Source organism: Columba livia, chromosome 1 (assembly GCF_036013475.1).
Source record: "Columba livia isolate bColLiv1 breed racing homer chromosome 1, bColLiv1.pat.W.v2, whole genome shotgun sequence".
Classification (NCBI taxonomy): Eukaryota; Metazoa; Chordata; class Aves; order Columbiformes; family Columbidae; genus Columba; species Columba livia.
Window position 1 is genome coordinate 130,700,310 of NC_088602.1, and position 23,253 is coordinate 130,723,562.

Sequence of the window (23,253 nt, forward strand, 5' to 3'; positions counted from 1 at the left end):
CTGAGCAACCTGGTCTAGTTGAAGATGTCCCTGCTCATTGTCAGGTGGTTGGACTAGAGGACCTTCAAAGATGCCTTCCAACCCAAACTATTCTATGATTCATGTACTAGATCATTTTGGTATGTAAAATGAAAAAAAGGAAACATCAGTCATTCATTAGAGAGGATGAGAAGCCACCCCTATTCTTGCTATTATTTCACAGACTGATGAACTCATGGATCCAATTCAGTATGACTTTCAGCACTGCCAACTAGGACAGTGAAATGACAAGCAGCTCTTGGGTGAATTTTCTGTTCTCTATTCACAGCGTTGTGTCTGGCTAATTTTTCTTAGGGCAAAAATCCACCGAGGACAGGAAAAGAACAGTGGAACAACTGTGATCTCAGTGAGAAAGCCACAAAGATTAGTTTCAACATGCTATATTTTAAAATTCACTTGGCTTGCCCCCTCCCATCACCAGTTAACTATTTGTTTCCAAAATACAAAGAAATTTTGTTTGAACATGAAATTTTGTTAAGCATTATATAAGGTGGTCTTTTCAGGATGGTTAGCTGACTTCCTATGGACAAGGAACAATTGCCAGTGGAGAAGAAGCAAAGCTAATGACTGGAGACAATAGAGTTTGTGTACTTTCAGCTTTCCTATTCACCAGAAACAGCTGACATTAGAAGCAATAATATAATTTGCTTTCATTGTCTAATCAATCCTTTTCCTTTCAACATATAGTGCTAAGAAGATGCTAATTATGAGGCTATGCTTTTCTGTTGCCCTAAGATAAATTCTCATTATCGTGAGTGAGAATAAGGAAATAGACTGCCATAATGCAATGATGAAAATTTGTGCATGATGCCATCACAGGAAAATTCACCAGAAGAAAAGGGAAGTAACAAGCAAGAGGAAGATTTTATTTTAGAATATTTTTCTGCAAAGAGGCCAAAATTTGAGGTGTGCCAAGTATTACTGCCCTAATCCTGTCTGGTGCTAGCTATTTGCTCAACACTAGATGGAATACATGGAAGAGAAAGCAAATCTCTCAGTGCCAAGGAACTTGATTTAAGTAACATACTTTGAACTCTTCTGTTAAATGTCTTGGAAAGAATGGGTTTTGACTTGGAAAGAAGATTATTTTTTTGACTGAATTGAAAGTGAGAAGTTGTCTACACAGAAGGGTAGAGAAAGAAAACACACAGGCCTTAAATGGTGTCATTAATTCAGTTAGAAGAGTGCAAGACAGGTTAACAGACACAAGATGGCGGCAGCTTTTGGGGAAAAGCAGCTCAGCATGAGTTGCCAAAGCCTCAGTACTGACAATTTTTGTTGTTATCCCTATGACTTTTATCCTAATGACTTTTGTTGTTATCCTAATGACTTTTTTAAAGGTATATGATTGTTCTGAAGATTACTATGGTGATGTGGACCTGTCTTCAGATGTTTGAACAGGTAGGAGAAAATTTGTAACAAAAAGCTTTTAATAACGAGCCTCCCTGCCCCCCCACCCCTCCCACGAATATCTAACTGTAGTGTCAATGTTCATGAAATTTTTTTATCCACAAAACTGGATAAAAATAGTTGCTTTCAAAAAAGCATCTTGATGTAGGTTGATCATTCTGGTAGGAACAGGACCCTCACCTCTTTCAATTTATTTAGTCCAGAGGAAGGGGAACTCAGTTTTTTGAGAGGAGCTGCTTCTTGATTTTTATTTTCTTTTTTAATCCTAGCATCAGAGGGTCTTCAGATGGTTACCAACCTCTTTTCCATGGCAGGATGTCTGGGTGAGGCATGCTGTAGAGGCAAATATTTAAAATTTCTCATAGAATTGCAAGATAAACTAGGTTGGAAGGGACCTAGTCTACTGTCCACTCAGAGGAGGGCAAGCTAACATCATGTTCCAGAAAAGGGTTTTCCTTTTCCTCTTTTGTATGACAAGCAATGCTTTCTTTAAAGAATACATTATCCATGTGAAAAAAATAAACCAGTTAAAAATGCTTTTATCAGCTAGTATTTGTGTGTCTGTATGTTCAAATTATGCAATACCATCACTTCGCTTTGTGAGGAGTGATGACATATAGGAGTCAAGATTTATTTTCAAGATATGACAGTTCTTCCTGAACTGAATCTCCAGATTTTAGTGTGTCCTGTAAGACTTAGTCATTGCCGTATCCACACAGTAGTCTAACATAAGCTTTAAAAGAATTCTTGAGATAGTCTCAATTGGCAATTTTATTGCAGCCTCACGAATATTTAGGTCATTTTTTGCTCTCTCTCTGTAGTCACAAGACTTAAAACCTGTGACAATGAAAGGTTCATAGAATCATAGAATAATTTCAGTTGGAAGAGACCATCAGGATCATCAAATCCAACCATAACCTAATTCTAACACTAAACCACGTCCCGAAGAACCTCATCGAAACACCTTTTAAACACCTCCAGGGATGGTGACTCCACCACTTGCCTGGGCAGCCTGTTCGAATGCCTGACAACCCTTTCTGTGAAAATTTTTTTCATAATATCCAATCTAAACCTCCCCTCACACAAACTGAGGCCATTTCCTCTTGTCCTATCACTTGCTACTTGGGAGAAGAGACCGACAGCCTCTGTGCTACAATCCCCTCTCAGGTAGTTGTAGACAGCAATAAGGTCTCCCCCAAGCCTCCTTTTCTCCAGGCTAAACAGCCCCAGCTCCCTCAATCGTTCCTCATCAGACTTGTGCTCCAGACCCCTCACCAGCTTCCTCACCCTCCTCTGCACTCTCTCTAGTACTGCAATGTCCTTTTTATGATGAGGGGCCCAAAACTGAACACATTATTCAAGGTGGGGCCTCACCAGGCCTCACCAGCACCGAGTACAGCAGCACAATCACTTCTCCAGTCTTGCTGGCCATACTATTCCTGATACAAGCCAGGATGCTTTTGGCCTTTTTGGCCACCTGGGCACACTGCTGGCTCATATTCAGCTGGCTGTTAATCAACACCCGTAGGTCCTTTTCTACCAGGCAGCTTTCTAGCCAATCTTCCCCGAGCTTGTAGCACTGCCTGGGGTTGTTGTGTCCCAAGTGCAGGACCTGGCACTTGGCTTTGTTAAACCTCATACTATTGGCCTCAGTCCAACAATCCAGCCAGTCCAGATCCCTCTGTATGGTCTTCCTACGCTCAAGCAGATCAACACTTCCACCCAATTTGGTGTTGTCTGCAAACTTACTAAAGGTGCATTCAATTCTCTCATCCAGATCATTGATAAAGAGATTAGACAGAACTGGCCCCAATACTGAGCCCTGGGGAACCCACTGTGACCAGCCACCAACTGGATTTTTTTCCGTTCATCACAACTCTTTAGGCCCAGCCATGCAGCCAGTTTTTTATCCACTGAAGAGTACACTCACCCATCTTCAAGTATTGTTTTTGATCCATGACACGGGACCTCAAGAAAATCCCTGTGTCATGAGAATGATAGGAAGCTGGTCTCATAAGAACTGTGGTGACAGCTTTTACAAAGCACTGTCTACCTACTAGTAGAATAAAGTCAGCAATTCTTTTAAGGCAGTTGGGCAGTTAGATAGGCTCAGTCATGACTAGTGTGATATGGATTCACTGTGCCTTTTGGATGAGATTATAAATCTTCATTTCTCATTTTAATGCCTACTGTCTCCAAGATGTGGAGTTCAGGCACCCATTATGCCAGGAGTTGTATACATATTTAACATGATATGCCATAGAAATATGAAAAGGGATTAGGGGGTCAGTAAACTGGTATTCCTTGCGTCTGATAAAGGGAGGAGAAGTATAAGAGTAAAGATTGAGATCCAAAATTTACTGAAAACATACTAGGAATGATTTTTATTAATAAAACAGTTTAGTTCAGTAAACTATGAAACAGGTCTTCATTAATTTATTTGCTCAGCATCAAAGTCGTAAGGCAGTCTGAAAACTGAACTTAGTCTCAGTGAATGTCTTTAGGGTGTGAATTGCTATGTATTCTAGACATGTCTTGCTGTATAACTTTGTATTTGAAAAGAAAAAAATAATTCAGAAAATTGCGTCTCAACAGTGTTGTTGATACATTCACCAGTCTTTGGTAGTTCTAAAAACTTTTCCTGACTACTATGAAAGTCTTCCATTGCTACAAGTTCATTTCAAGTAATTAGAAGCATCTTATTTCCTTCTTGGAACTTCATAGCCACAGTAATTACATGTTGAAAACACCATGCTTTTTGTGCTCTTTGTGTTTAAAGTTCAGACTGGGTCAAGGAAGCAACTGGATCAAATCCATGAAGAAACATGTGTGAAAAGTCCATTGCCTTTCTGGATCAAATCCATGAAGAAACATGTGTGAAAAGTCCATTGCCTTTCTGCATTGAAGTTGAAAAGCATGCTGCGGCTGTAAATCAAGTGCAGATGATAGATTAAGAGACATCATCTGCAGCTGGAGTTGTTGGTCAGCTGAGTGGTGTGGCCAAGAACATGTCTTGGCAAGCCACAGTAAAGATCCATGATGATGCAGATACAAGGCTTGCAAACCCCACTGAGGTGGTATGTTTCTTCTCAAAAAGCATTTGCATTAGAAGCTTTTCTTTGAGATACAGTAACTAGTTTTTTGAAATATCTTTCTGGAGGCTGAAAGAGCCTCAGGAGACTGTTCTACCCCTTCCTCAGTGACTAGTGATGTGAGGTGGCCAGCCTCAGCTATAGTAACACAAGGTGGCATCATGTAATCTGAGGAGGGTAATGGAGAGTTCAGCAACAAACTTTCCCCTCTGGATCCCCAAGTAAGCACAGAGTGGAACACAGCCTTAAATATCTCTGTGCCATCTAAATGGCAAACAGACATTCAAATGTGTGAGTGGAAGCAAATGAGCCCTGGACAACATAGACATTATTTTCTGGCTTGAGACCTGGACTAAACAGGCCGAAGGAATAACTCATGGAACACAAAGCACGTGCCACATTTCCATCTGAAATATAGTGACAGCTTTGGAAATGTGTCAGTGCATTATACTGGCTCTGACCTTTGTATCTCATTTAGCCTTCCTGTAAGGAAAACTAAATCTCATTCGACAAATCTCCACAGCTTTCTTTACCTCAAAGGAGCCATTTCAGTATACTAATAATTATTAAACAAACAAACAAGAACACACATAAACCCCAACCAAAACCAACCAACCAATCAAGTCCCCACAAAAAACAATGCACACACAAAAACACACTAACAAAACAAACTCAAAAATCCACCCCCAAATCACTATCTTTTTGCATCAAAAATTTTCAAGTTTTTCCTTGAAGAGGACAAAGACATTAAAACAGCCCAGAATTTGGTGGTGAAAACTTTGGGCCAACAGACGGATGAATCATGGCAGAGAGCATCCTGCCTGTTGTGCTATAGATGTGTTCAGTACCTTCTGGATTTCTGTCTGCAGTCATCTCTCAAATCCCAAGAAATGCTTAAGGGCAACTAAGGTAAATTAAACACTGTAATCCTTCAGTCTCTAGCTCCTTTTTCTACTGACATATGCTTGCAAAAAATTGGAGTGGCAGTAGTTTTAGTGGGAAAATAATCTGAAACCAGGCTGGTACCTAACTCTTTCCTTCAGAATGATGAGAAACCTAGCCCAGAAATGAAGACCTTATGGCCTCCTGCCAAAACATACCATCTCATCCATCTCCTTTTTCTTCCCAGGAGTAATAATTATTTCAAAAGAATCCAAGATTAAATCTCAGATAACAGCTCATCACTATGTATAAATGTCAGTCCATCAGGGAGTTTTAATTAGCTATTTTTCTAGCAAGTCTGGATCTCTCTCTTCCCTACCTTTCTTCATCTTTAAAACAACATTTTGTCATTTCTGATTTCATTCACTAGATGTTTCCTATTGAGTTTTAAACTTTGAATGTTTTACCTCCACATCAGGGAAATACTGTCCTTCAGAGAAAGTCCCTGAAGAAAGTTGCAGGCTTTTTGCATTTATTGTGGCTATTTCAAATACTGAAAAACACAAAAAAGGAAAAGGAGACTCATGGATCTATTAAAAGAAATTGAGCTTTTATACAACTTATCCAACATTCTTTGTTCTTTTCAGTTCACACAAGCATATAATTTTTTTTGTTTAAGGATTTCTGTTAAATACATTTGGCATAATAAAACTATGCGTATTTAATATTGTTGATAATACCGCTTTGGCATTGAATTCTATTCTACAGAGGTGAAATACGCTCTGCTTTGAGAATGCAAAAAAGAAATAATTTGGATTGGAGTAGATATAAACTTGTATGCCAGATTTGTACTGAATCGAGTTGAACTTTTACATGAATGTGATTGAGACTATATTTGTCCTTAGGAGGGACAAGATTTTTGGATACCAAGCATCACTGTTCAGTGTTCTAGCAAGGGCTTTTGCATGGAACTACAGAATGCTCTGCACAGAGAAATCCTATGAAGAAGAAGAAATTTTTTTTTTTGAGCACAGACTGAATAGAACTGAAAGCTTCACATGAATTTTCTGGATTTTTTTGAAACCAGTGACTCAGAGGATGTGTTCTATTGCTGACAGTTCACAAGCCACTGTGATAACTTAAGACAACCGATTTACCTTTTCTATGCTCAGTCACCTCCTTTATTGAAAACAAACAAAAAAAAAAAGTGCTTTTTTTCAGTTAGATTTGCAAAAATAAACAAACCCAACTCTAAAAATCAAAATATTCAACTTTTTCTAATTACTTATTTTGGTCAGATCACTTCTGTGCCAGTGTTAATGTACTAAAACTTGCAATTGCTTTTCAGGAAAATGTGAATTTCACCTTTAATTTAGGTTATGTTCCTTTGGGGTTATTTATTGTTTCTTTTATTTGATTTTTTTCCTGTTGAAAGTTCCTTCTCTCTGTCTCCTTGGTATACCTTGTAGCAATGACAATTTTGATTAGGCTAGAGGAAGCAGGATGGAGTTAAACAATGTGTACTAACAAAGTAGTTTGATAATAAACCATCAATTTCTACCCATATATCCTCAGTAATTAGAGCTTCCAAGATTTTGAAATTAGGGTCTCTATATTCCTGATACTATATAAATAAAATGAAAAATGAAAAAAAAAAAAAGTGTAGGTTTGGTCTATGAGGTATAATTTGAGGTCTGCCTACAGATGGTTTTGATTTTTTGGATTATTATCATTACGCACGTTAATATTTCATGGTGGGATGTAGCTGTTCCTACTGATACACAATGTTTCAGTCTGGCTTAGGACCATGCTACTTGAGAAAGTGGTCTACACTTTAACTACTAGGTGATCCTTTATCAACAGAAATGGATTCCCAAGCCTTCAGAGCAGCTATGCTCAGTTTTAAGAATTTACATCCAGAGGCATTTGTAAATATTGCATTATTGTGAGAGGGACCTCCAAGAAGCAAAACAGACTATTTGCTAATACAATATCCCTGGATATCAGAGTATATTGACATCTGTCATTTAAAACAAATGAACAAACAGACAACCACCACCACAACAAAACCAACCAAAAACCCACACCACCTTATTTTAAAACAATAGCAGTTCAAAAAGAAAAATGCTGCTTTGGGGAAATTAGTAGAGGTGAGAGAGACTTGTTCAAAACAAACAGGTAGAAGACCAAACTCCCATCATATTATCCAATTTATTAGATGACAGGCAGTAGTGTAAACTTACCTTCCAGTTTCCTACTGGTCTACTTCTGACCAAAAATGGAGGATAGTTCAAGTGGACAAATGAGGTTGGCTATTTGAGTGTTTTCTCCACATGTCAACTACCAAGGCTATGAACCAGGGGCTTTTGACCCATCCCCTGCATAACCCCACTGGGAACTTAGCCTGTCTCTTTCTGCTGTGAGCTGCAGTAATAACTTTCCTCATGTGGAACTGCATTTACTGAAACCAGACTGAACTGGCCTCACAAAATGCATTGTTATCACCTCCTAGTAACCTTGCAAAGCACAGGATGACAAGATGCTCCTGTGTGTTTTCACAACCCTGCAGTAATTAAGTGTTTGGCACCTGTAATGGAAATAAAGTGTATAACTTCAGAATTTTCAAAATGGCACTGTTTTCATTATATGCTTAGTTTCTCAAATAACATAGAGGCAGATACATCAAAATGCCAAGAAACTTTTTTGAATTAAAGCCTCTTTTTTCTTTTCTTCTCAAGATATGCAAATGGATTGAGCCATTAAAGAGAAAGATAAAAGGAAACTCAAACACTGTTTATACACAGCCTTTATGACTGCAGCTAGTAATTTTGTAGGAAACATTGTTTTGACTGGAGCAAGTTATAGTGCAGCTTGACATAACTCAAGGCTCCTTTGCAATGCTACAGAGGCAGCGACTGGAAAGATGCCTTACCTAGTTTTGGAAGGTTTCACCTCACAGCACAGACCCTGCATCCAGACTTCACGCGGTGGTCTGCACAGGTGGCATTCTTATACCCTTACCCTAGCCCTAATCCCTAAACCTAACCCCCGCTGCCATTCAGCTGCTTATGCTCATGCTTTGGGTTACTTAGTTGGCCCATGTTTGGAGGAAAAGAAGAGAGTGGATTACAGCTGGTTCCCCATTTCTGCGATGGAGCTTCCTCTGGTACAGCTTAATACCCACACTATATGTGATTGAATACCACTGACATAATGTACCTTAAATAAGGCACATATAATGTACCTTCAGAACAGCACTGCATTGTATTTACCCTTAGAAAATGGGCAGGGCTGTCAGCATGAAAAAGTGCTGTTGTCAAAATAACTTGAATAGATCTCCTGAAACTTTTAGCCCAAGATTTTTCCTGAGAAGCTTGGGATCAAGATCCTTGTTATTTAGGTAGCAGGACAGAGTTTGGGTGGAAGGTGTCACTGAGGTCACTTTTTTTTAAATAACCCTGACACTGTAGCTTTTCTGATCAGCCTTGAAATAGTTAGCAAGGACATTCAGTTCTGTACTTCACAGTAGATGCTGCCTGACCTCTCGATTCTGGGCCTAACAGCCAAGTAAGTTCAAATAAACTGTTCCAAATGCAGAACTGCTAATTCAGGCAAAATTCACTGTTTGTTTTCTTTAGGTAAAGACTAAATCAAAACTGAATCAGGACTTTTGGAATTGGCACCTTAAAAGCTGAAAGACAACACTTCAGAGACAATTAATAGAAGATCAGTGCATTAGAGTTCAGTACAGAGAGCACAATTTTTTTTATTATTTTTTTAATATATATATTATCTACAAGCACAAGCTTTCATATTTTTAATGTAAAAATGCATACAGATCATAATATATATAAAAATCAACTAGCCTTGTAGCAAACTGCCAGATGCAACTATCCCCAGGTTTGGGGACAACTTGTCTGGATCCAAGTGCAAACCCAGTGGCTGATCTTCACTTCCATCTGTGGTTGCACTGAACCCCCAGATATGAAGATTCTCAAACTTGCAGGGAAGTCTTGGTTCCCGATCCAGGTCTTGCAGCATGGGCATGACTAACTCTTCATCAATTGAAGATAAATATTTAAAAACTTCATAAATGACAATCAACTTGTTGTAGGTAACAAGTATCCATTTAACCTGTCCTCCCCCTTCTTGTTTATCATCCTTTCCATCCTCTCTCTGCAAAAATGATAACGGGCAGAGGAGAGGAATTTAATGTTAGCATCATCTATGTACATTTACATAGCAGCAGTAGAAACAGAATTTAAACTGTTGATGTCTGCTGCAGAAAGGCTACTATATGTGGGTTCATGATACATTTGGCTTTCTCAATGCTTGGGCACTTTTTTGGCTCAATTTGTACATTGTAGAAATATGACACATTTCTAGCATAGCCAATAATATGTTGCAACATTGTGAGCAACAGTAAATCAGACTGCATTTAATAATATGTAATATGTATAAACAGATTATAATATACTATATTATAAATGGCTTGACAAGCAGCCCATTAAACCAAGGAAAAAAATAATAAGCAATTAAGTAAAGAAATTTCTGTTTGCGTGGGAGGAAAGGTCACAAAATAGCATCTTCCTTTTGGACTGAGTGGTTATCATGTTCGACAACTTCCAAATTTAGTCTTTGCAAAGGAATGTTACTATTTTTCTTAGAGGTTCTTTACATAACAAGTCATTTGTACACAATGGAACATTTTCTTTCACCAGGATTTTATAACTTCTCCATGCAGACATTAGAAAAGATTATATAATTTGCTGAGATTCTTTTGGAAAGTATTTGGGCCATAACTTAGCCTCTCCTTAATTCCAACTCTCCTAATATGAATATGGTTATTTTATTTTCTCTTGTAAATCATATATTACCTTTCTGTATTCTAAATACAACATTACTCTGAAACCCAAGAAAGGTTTTCAGAGAAAAGAACTGCTGAAATTGTCTTAGAGAGGGATAAACCAATAGAACGCTGACATAACAACTTACCTCATCAGCTCTGTCGCCATGGAATTGCAGGTAAGAATTTTGTTTACTTCAGATTCATGCAATAGCACTGACTTGTAAGATAACTGAATGACTTAGTGAAATGCTCACTCTGGCTTCTAACATACAAACATACACGTTTGCAAGTTCAGACCTTCCTCTTATAAGTACTGATGTGTGAACAGGCACTAGCTCTTTCTTTTACACTTGTATTGATTCTGAATTACTAATAGGACTAAAAATGGCAAAACTTCTCTTATTTTTGTTTTTAGCAAAAGGTAGAGATATGATCAATAGCTGGGGAACAGGTGTGTCATGGAGACAGTGATGTCACTTTTTGCAAGAACCTCCTGCTTGGAAGCACATGGTGAAGTTTCTATTGCGGTGTGTGTAGCTGGTATATGGCAACATAGCCGCATGTGAGGACAAAAATATAGATATTGATTCTAGAAGAATTGAATGAATTTTTCCTTTTTAGAATGGGAGAAACAGAGAAAATAAACAACAGTACAAATAAAATATACATCTGAACATGGTGTTCTTTGACGCTGGTTGGGTAAAATATACAGATGACAGACTTTAAAAAAAATTACTTTGGTAAAGTATCTTTATGCAAACCCTTTTGAAAAGTCTTGACTTACAACTTCTGTCTTTCCACAGGGATATATAGGCTTGATTCTCTAGACAGTTCCACCTCTTCTATGGCTACCTATAACTGTATAAAAAGCTGTCCAACCAGACATCCTTACTCTCCTACATCTGTGGCAATTTGTGTTTGATAGCCTTTTGGTGTTACTTCCTCACAGAGGCAAATAACCATATGAAGTACTAAGCAGTGGAGAATAAAGTTGTAAGCAGTTGCTACAAGATGGCTGTTCCTCAAAGAAGAATACTGTTAATATTCCCATTTATTATCCCAACCTTTGGATGTGGTTCTACATGATGCCAGTCTGATCTGCATACCTCACAGCCCAAAGAGGTGCAACACAACTGGTGGGAGATGAGCACAATCTGAATGAAAGTCTTTCAGTCTCAGTTACATAGTTAGCATACAGTTAATAAGCCAAATAACAAGGCAAAATTTGATAGCTGGCTTAAATGAGATGCATAGGGGTGCAGACGAGAGGAGAAAAAAAATGGACACCTTTTATTGTAGGCACAAAAATCTGGTAAAATGTACTTTCAATTGAATGTGCCAGACAGAGTCACAAAAAATCTGTGCTGGTTTAAACCACAGAGTGCTTCAAGCAACATCTGCAAGTTTAAACAGCTGGAAATTATGGCCTTTTGGTATGGTAGAGGCCATTCACATCTGATTTACATTTGGACTTAGACTCTAAATACTTGCCTTTGCATGGATTCAGTTCCTCTTTAGTATAAAATAGAATAAGAGGGACTACTTGAATTTAAATAAGACCAAAACAAAAATGTAAACAAAAGCTAAAAACTACCCATAACTAAATCAATAGTAATATGGTTATTTTTTTAGTTTGATTTCCTAACACATAGAACTCCCATTTCCCTAAGTACAGTACCGCACTTTTAGTGGGAAATGCCGAAATGTCACTGGATTAGATGATTATTTATTGATGAATTCTGCAGTTTCAGAGGGTCTGGAAAAGCAGCTGAACTTCAGCTCTGTTGAAATCTGTGTCTTGATGGCTAAACACTCCAATAAAAAGACCTATATTTTGTGCGTACTTCTCTAAGCACTCGTAGGTTTGACAAAAATAACAACAAGGAAGGACAGTTTGGAGTAAAAGCACACAATGCGCCAATCTGGTGAAAGATGTCAAATGAACTTTCTGGTAAAACACAGCAGCCTCTACGTGTATTCAGTCCTTAAGAACACCAGTTGTCATGGCTGTTGATGGACTGAGGACTGAATCTTACCCTCCAACAGCTATTGAGCAGCTGGCTGGCTGGAAATGATGTTTAGGCACTAGTGAGTTGCAGGGGATTGGAGCCAGCCTTTTAGAAGCAGAACGCACTGTCAGTGCCAATACCCACAATCATCTAGTCCTTTGGAGTTGGCCTTCTTTTTTTTTTTTCTACCCTCCCGCACCCCCTTCCCCCACATTAGCCAGAAGCAGTGTGGCTAGATACATTTCATAACAGGAAAAAATCTGACCCCATGTTACTCAAAAAAGTGGTGTGGTTTGCCTTTTCTATTTTTTTAATTGTAAAGCTTTCATCATTTTTAATTAAATGTGCTCTGCCTGCCTTGTCACTACTCCAAGTGAATATGCTCTAAAATGCTTCTCTGGCTTAGCTGCTGATCTTTGTAAGCATCTTATTAATTGCCTGCTTGACATGGGTAGTGGAGCTTCGTCTCCGAGTCTTGCCCTGGACCATCTTTCGACGCCGTACCTCACGACAGAGCTCATAGAAGGCCTCCATAATGTTGCCCTCTCCTGTGCAAGCAGAGCACTCATAAAAAGCACATGCTAGTTCTGTGGCCAGCTTTTCACCTTCTTCTGTGCTGACCTGCCTGGAGTGATCCAAGTCTGCTTTGTTCCCCACCAGGATCAGGGTGACATTTTTGGGTTTTTTAACTTCATCCAGCAAGTTCTTAAGTGGCAGCACTTCCTCAAAGCTGCCTCTGTCTGTGATGTCATAAACCAGCACGAAGCCTTCACCCCATCGCACATGTCCTTCTTTCTGAATAGCGTCCTCCTGTTTTGAAAAGACAGACACTAGCCTCAGGAATTTGATTAATGAAGAAGACACCAGGTCACGAAATAGACATTGGTCCTCCAAAGCCATGTACATCTGCTTTACTTGATACTTCACGCACATCCCCCTTTTTATCATGCAGCCTAAGAGATCTACTCTATCAAGGTGTCTTGGGCTGCCTGTGGGCAAGCTGGTAGCAGGCAACTGGAACAGGGTGTCTGCTCAATGATACACAGCACACGAACCACACAGTACTGTGCAGCCTGAGCATCCGCCATGTTTTGAAAGGAAGGGAGACCTGGCTATGGCAAAACTGCTCTTTATTTTGGTGAGAATCATTGACTGAGGCTGTCAAACTTCACCACTTGAATGCAGAAATAGACTATGACTTCATGCATAGGAATAATGTGTTGCTGGGTTGGCCTTGAATCATGGAATGAAAATAAAATCATTTTGACCCCAGCATAAACCCTGACTTTGTTTGTTCTTCCAGTATTCAAAAACTCTAAGTAGGGTCCCTTGCAGAAGGGTCTGGATCCAGCATGCTGGGTCCAGCAGCAAGCTGATGGTGGTAGAGGACGGGGAGCTCTGCTCAGAAGCAAATCTCTGTCCCTGGAAGTGGAGCACACCCGCCACCCACCACATTGCTGCCACCACCACACTATCTGAGCCAAGATATGGGATAATAGTATGTGTACCCACGCACCTGACCAGCTGTATCTAGTATCTCCATGGAAACCACTTCATCATCAATGGTAGCTTGGTGACGATATGTAGACTCTAAAATAAGAACACATTTTGTGAAATATATTAAAAGAAGGTGTAGGGGTTTTTGGTTGGTTGGTTGGGTTTTTTTGTATCTTCCTTACAGCTATCCCTGCACAAGACCTGACATGTGACATACAGCTTCACTAAATTTTATTTCTTGGAGCTCTTCCAGCCATTCTGGAGCACACTCAAGTCCTCCTTTCTACAATGGTCACTGTTTTACCTCTCCCCATATGTCACAACTCTTTCTCTCCCATGTCTTATACCTGCAAAGGCTGTGACTTTGGATCCTGCACTCTTTGCCCAACAAAAGAACAGAGCTTCCTGTGGCAAAGAGTTCTGCAAGGCTGCAGCCCATTTTCCACATTTACTCATAGGGAAGGCTGCCACCTATGAAACTCAAATACCACTACTCTCAAAGTATCCAGCTCAAAAGTCTGTCACTGCTTAAGCTGAAGTCTGACAAGTTTAAAACCAGTATGGTTTCAAATCAAGGAAACAAACAACTAAGCTGAGGCCTTATACTATGATAAAATTACAGCACAGTTAGCTGTTTTAGGAATGTCTCTTTGAAACATGCTGAAATCATTACACTCCCCTCTTCTAACAAGGGCTCAAGCAGTGATTTCCATGTGTATGATTTATAAGGATAACCACAGTGGGCATTAAGCATTCACACTATGCTACAGGATAAAAAGAGAACATATTTGCTGTGTCCTAGGTTCTGGAACCAAGCAACTAAAAAGAGAAGTAATGACAAAAGGGTTTATTTTATCTTAATGAGCTGATAAGTTCAATTTGATAGCATTTGACCTAAAACTTGGAAAATTATCTGTGCTAACACTCAGATTTATTACTGTTGCCAGCTCACAGATGTCCTATATCAAAAGGCAAATGTGTATGCTGTAAAACTGTGGCCAGTGACTATGAATACTCCGCATTGTCAGAGACACAGTTCTTTTATTTGGTGCAAATCTCTTCAATAGGAATGAAGGATATATTTAAGAAAACACATTTTTTTAATTTGAACTTCTGAAAGGACTCCTTTAGTGAATGCAATTTTTTGTTACATACTTAAGAATGTCACCTCTTCATAGTGATGAATGTTTCAATGCTGTCAGTGCTGTAAGCACTCTTTTCCGAGACCAAAAATATCAGTTCCCTCCTGTGACACCTTAATTGCTTTAAGCAGCCCGGCTGCCTCTAATAGGGACAAATGGTCAACTTTATTAGGCAGATGGCAAGTAACCTTGCTGTAGGGTTTCAGGCAATGAAGACTAGGTTTTTTAAAGGCTGTAAGTACCTCTTCTGTTTAGTATTGCAAGGTTCATGAAGGAGTTGTATCTCTGTAATCCTGAGGTTATATCTATACATATGAGTAAGATTTATCTAAGTCTTCCAGTGATGTGTCTTATCTGTCCCTTTGGTTCACCCTCCTAGCTGCAGCAGTTTCCCCAGGAGAATGCAGAGAAGGCAGGAGCTCTAGTTTGGTGTGGAAGCTGTGGTGATAACTCTTCAACCAGTTATTTCAACAGCTAAAATGTTCAGTGCTAGGCTGAGACTCCCTGTGCAACACTCGATGTCCAAGGTCATTTAAGAACTTAGATTTTGTTTCTTTTGGGGAAGAAGAGGTGGCTCTCTAGGTGAGTAATGTGATATTAGTTCTTCCTTGTTTAGGCATTGGAATGCTTAAATACCCTTAACCATTTGGCCCTGCTTGACAAGTAGCTGCTGAGAACTGGTTGACACAACTTGAGAAAGTGCTCACCCTACCGCATTTGCGGCTTATCTGTTAAATGTCCTTCTTAGAAGGCAGAGTGCAGCAGTCCATACAGCTGTTCCCTGTGAAATGGGAGAATAAATCTCAAGGAGATTTCTGCTTGTTGCAGAAAAGCAGCATGATTCTTAGATGATACTTGAGTTCTCAAAATAGTACTGTGGTGGCATTTTATGCTGCAAGTTTAACTCATTTTGGCTGCTCATGTCAGGATGGAATTTTATCTTGGAAGAGTAGCACTGATTTGGGTCAGATTAGTGTAAATGTATCTTAGTAAATGTGTGTCTGTTCCTGTGCTTTGGAATGTGTGGTATCTGGGTGAATTTTCATATATTCATAAAACAGCTGGACATGTAAAGCAGTTTTTGGTGTCATTACAGACATGGCTTCTCCTTCAAAGGAACAGAAGCATCTGAAGAATTTGGTCATCTTACTGCTATAAGCCCTGAAGTTGTGATTTCCAATTTGTTCACATCTATCCCACTTCACAAATACATTGCCTTGCTTTGAGATTTATTAATGTCATTTTTCCTGTGGCACTTTTTTTTTTTTTTTTGAGACATGCAGCTAGAGAGACATTAGTTGACTTGAGATACCTGCTGGGTCACTAAATAAAATCATTAGCAACACAGGTGTCTGTGTCTCAGCTAAGCAACCTTGACTCCTATTGGAGCTGATGAAGTAAAATAGGTGCTGGATATAGCTCATCTGATCTCCTAGGATAAATCACACTCCAAAAGCACTTTAAAGTCTAATGTTGGTCAGATGAATCCAGGCTGTAAATATCTTATGCCTGCATCATCACAGTCAAGTAGAAAGAGTAAAACGTAACACCGTACCAGTGGCTACCTAGATGACTAGAGGCAATTTTCTGAATTTTAGATTGTTGTTTGCACCAGGTGGCACCTGTATATTATATTTATATCTATATGGCTACTATCTCATGGAGGGAAAAGAAATCTCAGGGCTGTGTTTTGCTCTTCATAGACTCAGTGTCAAAACTGCTAACCTCAAAACAGAGTTGTGGAGCTGCTGCTGTTGACTTAGTTGTAGTGTGCCTGACACAGCTAGCGCCATGGAAATAGTCATATTTGGTGGTTTGCTCTGCTTCAATATAAGTAAATCTGACCCTTTCTTGTTGGTTTGGGAGTGTGCTGTGCTTCTGTTTATATTCCCAATAACCAGATTAAAGGTGCTGATGATTGTGGCTTTGAAAGCTGATGTCAGATTTCAGGGTCCCACTTGGTTATAAAGCTGCAATCCTCCAGCATCCTTGCTGTGCAAAGCACTCTCGGTTCTCACAGTTCTACCATTTCAAAAATTTACATTTATTCCAGAAACTTTTAGAGCTGTCAAAAGGCGTGAGAAACATGTTGGAAAGTGGTAACAGTTGGTTTGGTTTTAAGTCTACAATATATTGTAACAATAGTTCGTTAATAGTAGCTGGAAAAAAATTTCAAATTACCATAGCTGCTGAATAATTATGGAAATAATAATAATCTATTTTTTGAAGTGGGGGTGGGGAATGCTCCTCTGGGGCTCTATGTGTTGATAAGCATATTATAATACCAATCTTCCTATTCTTCTAAACAATATGTTTTTTAAAAATGCAAGAAAAAAACTACTAAAATTTTACCGAGAGAAAACATTGAACCCCATGATCCATAGACTGACCATGGATGTGATGTTCAGTTACACCCTGACCACATCGTAGCCTTGTGTTATGCTTATTGTAACAGTTAATAGAGTTTTGGCCTATAAGACTTAGCTGCTCATTTATTAAACCCATTTGTCCAGGACTGTCCTGATCTATTGAATATATCTATTGCAAAATATTATATTTTCTAAAGAAAAACTGTTTTCTGAGAAGTACTTGCTAGATCTTGATTTATATTTGCAGTGATGTAAAAAACTGTTTTCAGTACTTGTTTATTTTGAACAGGCAATAAATTTGGGGGCTATGTCACAACTCTGGAAAGAAATATTTGCATTGTAAGGGTTTATTGATTTTAGAAAAACACTTGTAGGTAAATCAGCTGAGATGGAGCAATGGCATAAACCATTTAACATGTAAATTTAAGTAACAGATTGGTCTCTCTTGTTTGCTTTTAAGTACAGAGGGACCCAAACTCAGAATTTTAGTTAATTTTTGTCAAGAAAGGTTAATAAAACAAACTTATAAAAATGCTCTAAGAAACTTGGGTCTCATGGTGACTTTCAGCCAGTTGGATCTGTGAACTGAAAGAGACCTAGACAAAAAAGCTTTTGTGTAATAATTATAGCTGAGTTTCCAGACCAAAAACCTACAGCTAATAGGCATGAACTTCTAAGCTATGTTTTATGGCAATGCAGCAGTATTTTTAAAAGACTAAAATTTCCCATAATTATCTCTGATTACATAAGAAAAGTTTTTTTTTTTTTTTCCTTAAATAAACGCCTTGCTCATTTAGACTCCTGTAAACTTTGACATCCATCAGGATGGCACTTGTCTCTACCACATTTGAGATCAGTGACTTTGACAGCCTATTTGTAAAACAATTTACGTCCATTACTAACCCTGGCGCTGTTTGATATGCTCTCCAGAGACTTCCTTCAGCCTGCCTTTGTGAAATCTGTCTCTGCATTTCCTTGCTGCTTCAGGAACATTTCAGCTTTTAGAAAGCTGTAAGTTGAATGTACCTTTCTGACTTGGAAAGTCTCCCCTGCCTTCTTCCTTCCCCTGCCCTAGCTCTTCTCAAAACTCAACTGAATGTATTTTTCTTGCTTGCATCTGGTTGTTGCTTACTCCATCAATTATTTACCTCACAAGAGGGTTTTTATTCTGCAACCATCTGTGGTTTTACAGTAAGCACAGTACTGTCCTTGTGTATTTAGAACATATTTCGAATGCTGATGCAGCGTATCCCCACACATCTCTCTATTAACTGATATTACAGACCCCAAAATAAGCACAGTTATTTATCAGTAATACCATCAAATGATATGCCATGAATTGTTATTGCAATCATTATTATCACACGTAAAGGAAGAAAAAATATTCAAAAGAAAGTTACTGAAAAGAAACTGTTGTGACTCTGGCACCTCTGATAATTGGAATTGGACTCATCAGTGTCATGTTTCTGTGTGAGTAACCCCAAGACTCTGGAAATACAGAAGGAAAAGTTCCAGGAGGTTGTACAGTACCTGTGACATGCTTTATATGTATGACTACCGTATTACATGAACATTCTTGTCAAGCTACAAATTTAAACCAAAATGTGTATGAAAGAAGGTGGTATTTGTTTGAAGTGATATTTAATTGAACTCTAGGGACTCTAGCCTGCTTCACATGCAGTCTGCTGTTGTGAATGCTGCTTTTGAAATTGATATGGTGAAGTTCAATTGAGTTTATTTTCTTACTTCATTTTTGGCTCTTTTGGCTGCTTTCTACAGGACTATATTTGCTGTAATCAGAGTTGTGATTGCAGTACAGCAGGTATTCCCAAACTAGTCAGATTAAAGCTGAGCATTAAAAAGTCATGTGGGAGGCACTGCAGGCAGTGAGTGTGTCTCAGCCTGCTGAGCTGCTTTTAGTTGCCTGAAAAGGCCAATGCAAAGTTCTCAAATATTTCTGTCTTCTATAAATCCAGGTTGGGCAGAGGGCAGAGACCCTATTAATGCTGCTAAGCAGGCACAAGGCAGAAGAGCCTGTGTATGCTCTAGGTAGTCTGCAGGCATGTGCCTTTGCACAAGTCAAGCTGCAGGGCTGTCCCTGGTCCATCCAGACAAGCAAATTCTATTAGTAGGTGACCTTAGATTAAGCTCCAGGGGCTGTGAGGACTCATGGGGGCCACAGGATACTCTGTGGAGCACAGGGACAAATGAAAAAAAAAAACCCAGCAACTGCAGTATGAAATATGGAGAACAAATTCAGAAGAAATGAGGCTTCATTAGGTTTGCTTCTTAGTGAGCAGTTTGTGTTTTATCACGTTTTTCTATTCTTAATAAAGTGGGAAGGAAAACAGATGACTAGTGCATGCATAACTCCACTAGACTATGAATTTCTCATCTTGCTATGGAAAGATCTGTTGCATCTCCAAAATTTGCTTTTTAGGTAGAACGCATGGGAGATATAAATCTAGTCTTGAGAAAAGCATTTTTTTTTCTTGATGTGTTGGTGTTTTCAATAAATAACGTTTTGATCTCCAAACAGAAATCCAAGAATACAGTTCTCTTGAAGATACCTCTAAAAATAATGGGAAGTGTGTCTATTTGTTGGCTTCTGCTGCATATGATTTTTCTGCTCCTTGTGAACACTGGCTGTTTTTTGAGGAGAAGGGGAGTGGTGCTGTATTTCCTTTCTTATCAGTTCTGTCCTCATCAAGCTTGTACTGAGATAGGCAGAGAAAATGTGCACAGATACCTGGGAACTGAATGAGTTAAGGCATGCTAAAACAGTTGATAAAAACAAAACCAACTAAGCTGAAGCAGTGGTAACTAGCAGGGGGAAAGCTTCAAGGCTTTAACTGTGTGGGGTTGTTGCTGTTTTTTAATTTTCTAATTTAAACTTTCCCATCAATGCTGAGCAGAGGCATTAGTTCCTGGTGGGAATTATGCCTGTGACAAGTTTAATTCTAAATAAATCATTTTGCACTGTGTTTTTTTGTTTGATTGTGGCAAGAAGTCTTTCTTAGCAAAGCTGTGAGTTTCACCTTATTTCTGCCAATATAAATGAAAACTACCCAGTGAGACTTTTCTCACACCTAAAATAAGCAAAGCAAAAGTCTGCTCTCCTGAAGGTGCAAAAGTAAACACTGGAAACTTCTGCTCATCTAGAGAACATTTCAGAATATGATGAGCAAGAAAAGCAGGGGCAAAATATTTTGCAGCTGTAGCTACAGCAAGAACAGCCCGTGCCATTCCTGGTATTTGTTGTCTGTTGAGCTACTGTAAAAAGGCAATATTTTCATTATTGGCATCAGGAACATCTTTATCTTGAGACTTGTATGAAAGAAATCAAACCACATTTTCAGATAACTGCATCCCATGTTATTTTAAGAATCTTCTTCTGCTGCTCTCAATTACAATTTCATCGTTTCGAGACTTTGAGCATGTTAGAAGCCAGTGTTGGGGGATTAAGGTGCTCTAGGTCATACCAGTCCATTTCCTTACAAACACCTCAGAAAAATTATGAATGTTTTCACAGCTTATTGCCATAATACATTCCATGTAAAATCCTACTGCTGAGGAATATAGTAAAAATGATATAGCATATTAAGTGTATATCAAGTTAAGGTTTCTAATGTTTTGAAGTGGGGAAAAATAAAAGCCCAGAAAGATACTTAATGAGGCATAATCTCAGCTATTGAGGACTGAATCTGCCCTGAGGCAGAAGGAATGAGTAATTTTGTTAATGAAAATTTAGGATGTTAATAGCTAGAATCTGGCTTGAAAATAAGGCTGTTTTCCAGCAATTTATTAAGTGTCTACACATTTGTCACAGTACTCCCTGAAAACAGGTTGGCAGCCATTCCTCCTAGCCCCAAATGGTTGGTTACCGTTACATCTCACTTTGGCTGAAAGCCCGTGCTGGACCACATGTGCTATTCCTAGCTTGTGCTTGGATAAGCTGAAGTTGTCAACATGGGTGTTCAGATGAAATACACAGAAAGCAAAGTTGTGGGAGATGATAGAAGAACTCTCCTCTTTTTCTTGCTATGGAAAATGGTTATTTCTAATAATGAGCATGTGGATGATCTGGTCTGTAGCACTATGCTGACTGCAGTGACCTGTTGTGCAGCAGGAGGAAGAGAGGGCTAGAAGGGGAGGCTTTTCTCCTCCTGGGACTGCTGGTCTGCCAACCTCGACACCCTAGGGCTGAAAGGACCATCAGTTAATGATTTATTAACACTTATTTTAGTATGGGACCATTTGTTAAAAGTTGTTTGCTGTCTGGGCAGCTTCTCTCTCAACTGTGCTGCCGAGAATTAGTATTTTTACAATAGAGGCAGGCAGTAAACCTTCAGGAGTGCTAAGGCAAACTTGCTGAGTGAGGCACAAGTGAAGAAAATTCGAAATCTGCAATATACAAAGATGTGTTTCTTCATCTTGTGATCTTCAGCAGCAAAAGCAAACCCGGGGAGAGCTGAGTGAACTAGAGAGAAAATAGTGTCCTTGAGAACCTTGTATTTGGTTCTGAGGATCTGAGCTCTCTTTCATGGCTGCATTGGCACAAAGTTGGCCTAGAAAGATAGTTCTTGTATCTTTTCTTGCTGGAGTAAATTATTTTTAGTGAAGTCTCGCACATCTATGCTTCTTCTGGTTCTCATCAGTTTTGATAGAAGCTAGTTTGGATATATTCCTACTCTGCTCTGTTGTTTATACCGATCTGTATACACCAGGTTCAGAAAACAGACTACAGCTAGCAATATTCGCTAGGGTTGTAATGTTAATTACATGATGTATGCTACCTGCAAGCTTCCCTTGTGAGCCTTTAATTACACTGCTTTGCTAAAAGTAACCCCAGCTACAGATGTGGTTACACAGGCAAAACTACACTTGTAACGTAAAAATAATCTTCCTTGCAACAAGCTTTCCAACGGGAAAAGCCTTCTTGCCAATGTAAACAGTAGCTTCACAAAGTGATTTATGTTGTTCTTGCCACAGCAGTGAAATTTAAACTGGTCTAAAGGAGACAAAGTTCTCTGCTCTCAGATAATTCAGGGCACTAACAGATGTATCTCTCTCAGATCTCTCTGGTGTAGCTTTCCACAGTCCTTTGGCTGTTTCATGTCATGTTGCACAAGAACAGGGCTTTCATGCGTCTTTCATAAGTTAACAGGACAGCAATTTACACCACCTTATCTCCTACCATTGCTGCTTTACTAATACCTACACATTTTACTCATGCTGTCTTATGGGCTGAATGTATGTTCAATTAGGTAGCAGTTTATGGAAACAGCGACTTTTTTTTTTCCCTCCCAGCTAAAAAAGAGTGAACAAAAACCTGAGTGACTTAAAGAAATTGTAACATAGTTGGACTAAATACTCTTTAAAAATGTCACTATTAAATCTAGTGGTCCTTGCAAAATTATAGTTTTTCTTAAGACTCATGTTTCTTTATGGTTACCTCTGCTTCTTCAAAGTAATGAATAGTCTTTTATCTATCCCATTCAAATTAAATGAACTCCTTTCTATCTCTCTTTGCCTTCACAGATGGGCCAATCTGTCATCCACCGTTCTGCCAGTTATCTGCTCAGAGACAGTTTTCTTTTCAGAGGATTAGCAAAGTTGTATGAAATACGTGAACAGCTAGAGAAAGAAATCTAGGAGTAGTGCGAGAAAGCCAACTGACTTTTAGAAAGGTCAGCAAAAATGTTAACTCCTTGGCTACCGTTATTTGCATAAGTAGACTTTTGTTTAAAATTCAGTCTTTGAAGGAAGGCTTGGTGTTTCCGTACACCTTTGGTATGAGTGTTTTAACTCCATAAGTATCAGTTACTTAAAGGATTTAAAACACTTCTAAGAGATGAATGATTTTATAAGTTTGAAGCAAAGGCAGAGAGATTGCAGGCAACAAATCAGTGACAGAATCAAGAAAATATCTGAGGAACCTGTCTCCTGCACTTCCTTGGGGTT

The 23,253-nt window shown here is 38.9% G+C and overlaps 1 protein-coding gene across 10 annotated transcripts in view; it reads right to left on the minus strand.

The window, feature by feature from the left end:
- RERG (RAS like estrogen regulated growth inhibitor) overlaps positions 1-23,253 on the minus strand; it is a 134,677-nt gene that overhangs the window by 19,311 nt on the left and 92,113 nt on the right. For 9 of the 10 annotated variants that reach the window (XM_021298747.2, XM_021298744.2, XM_021298745.2 and 6 more), the window contains 2 exons: positions 13,798-13,871; positions 9,159-13,091 (listed from right to left, as the gene is read on the minus strand). In XM_021298747.2, the coding sequence (XP_021154422.1) occupies positions 12,684-13,091; positions 13,798-13,871 (482 nt within the window). In that variant the 3' untranslated portion in view covers positions 9,159-12,683. Of the gene's footprint in view, positions 1-5,890; positions 5,977-9,158; positions 13,092-13,797; positions 13,872-23,253 lie in introns of those variants that run through there. The other variant, XM_065030032.1, reaches the window with a different exon arrangement.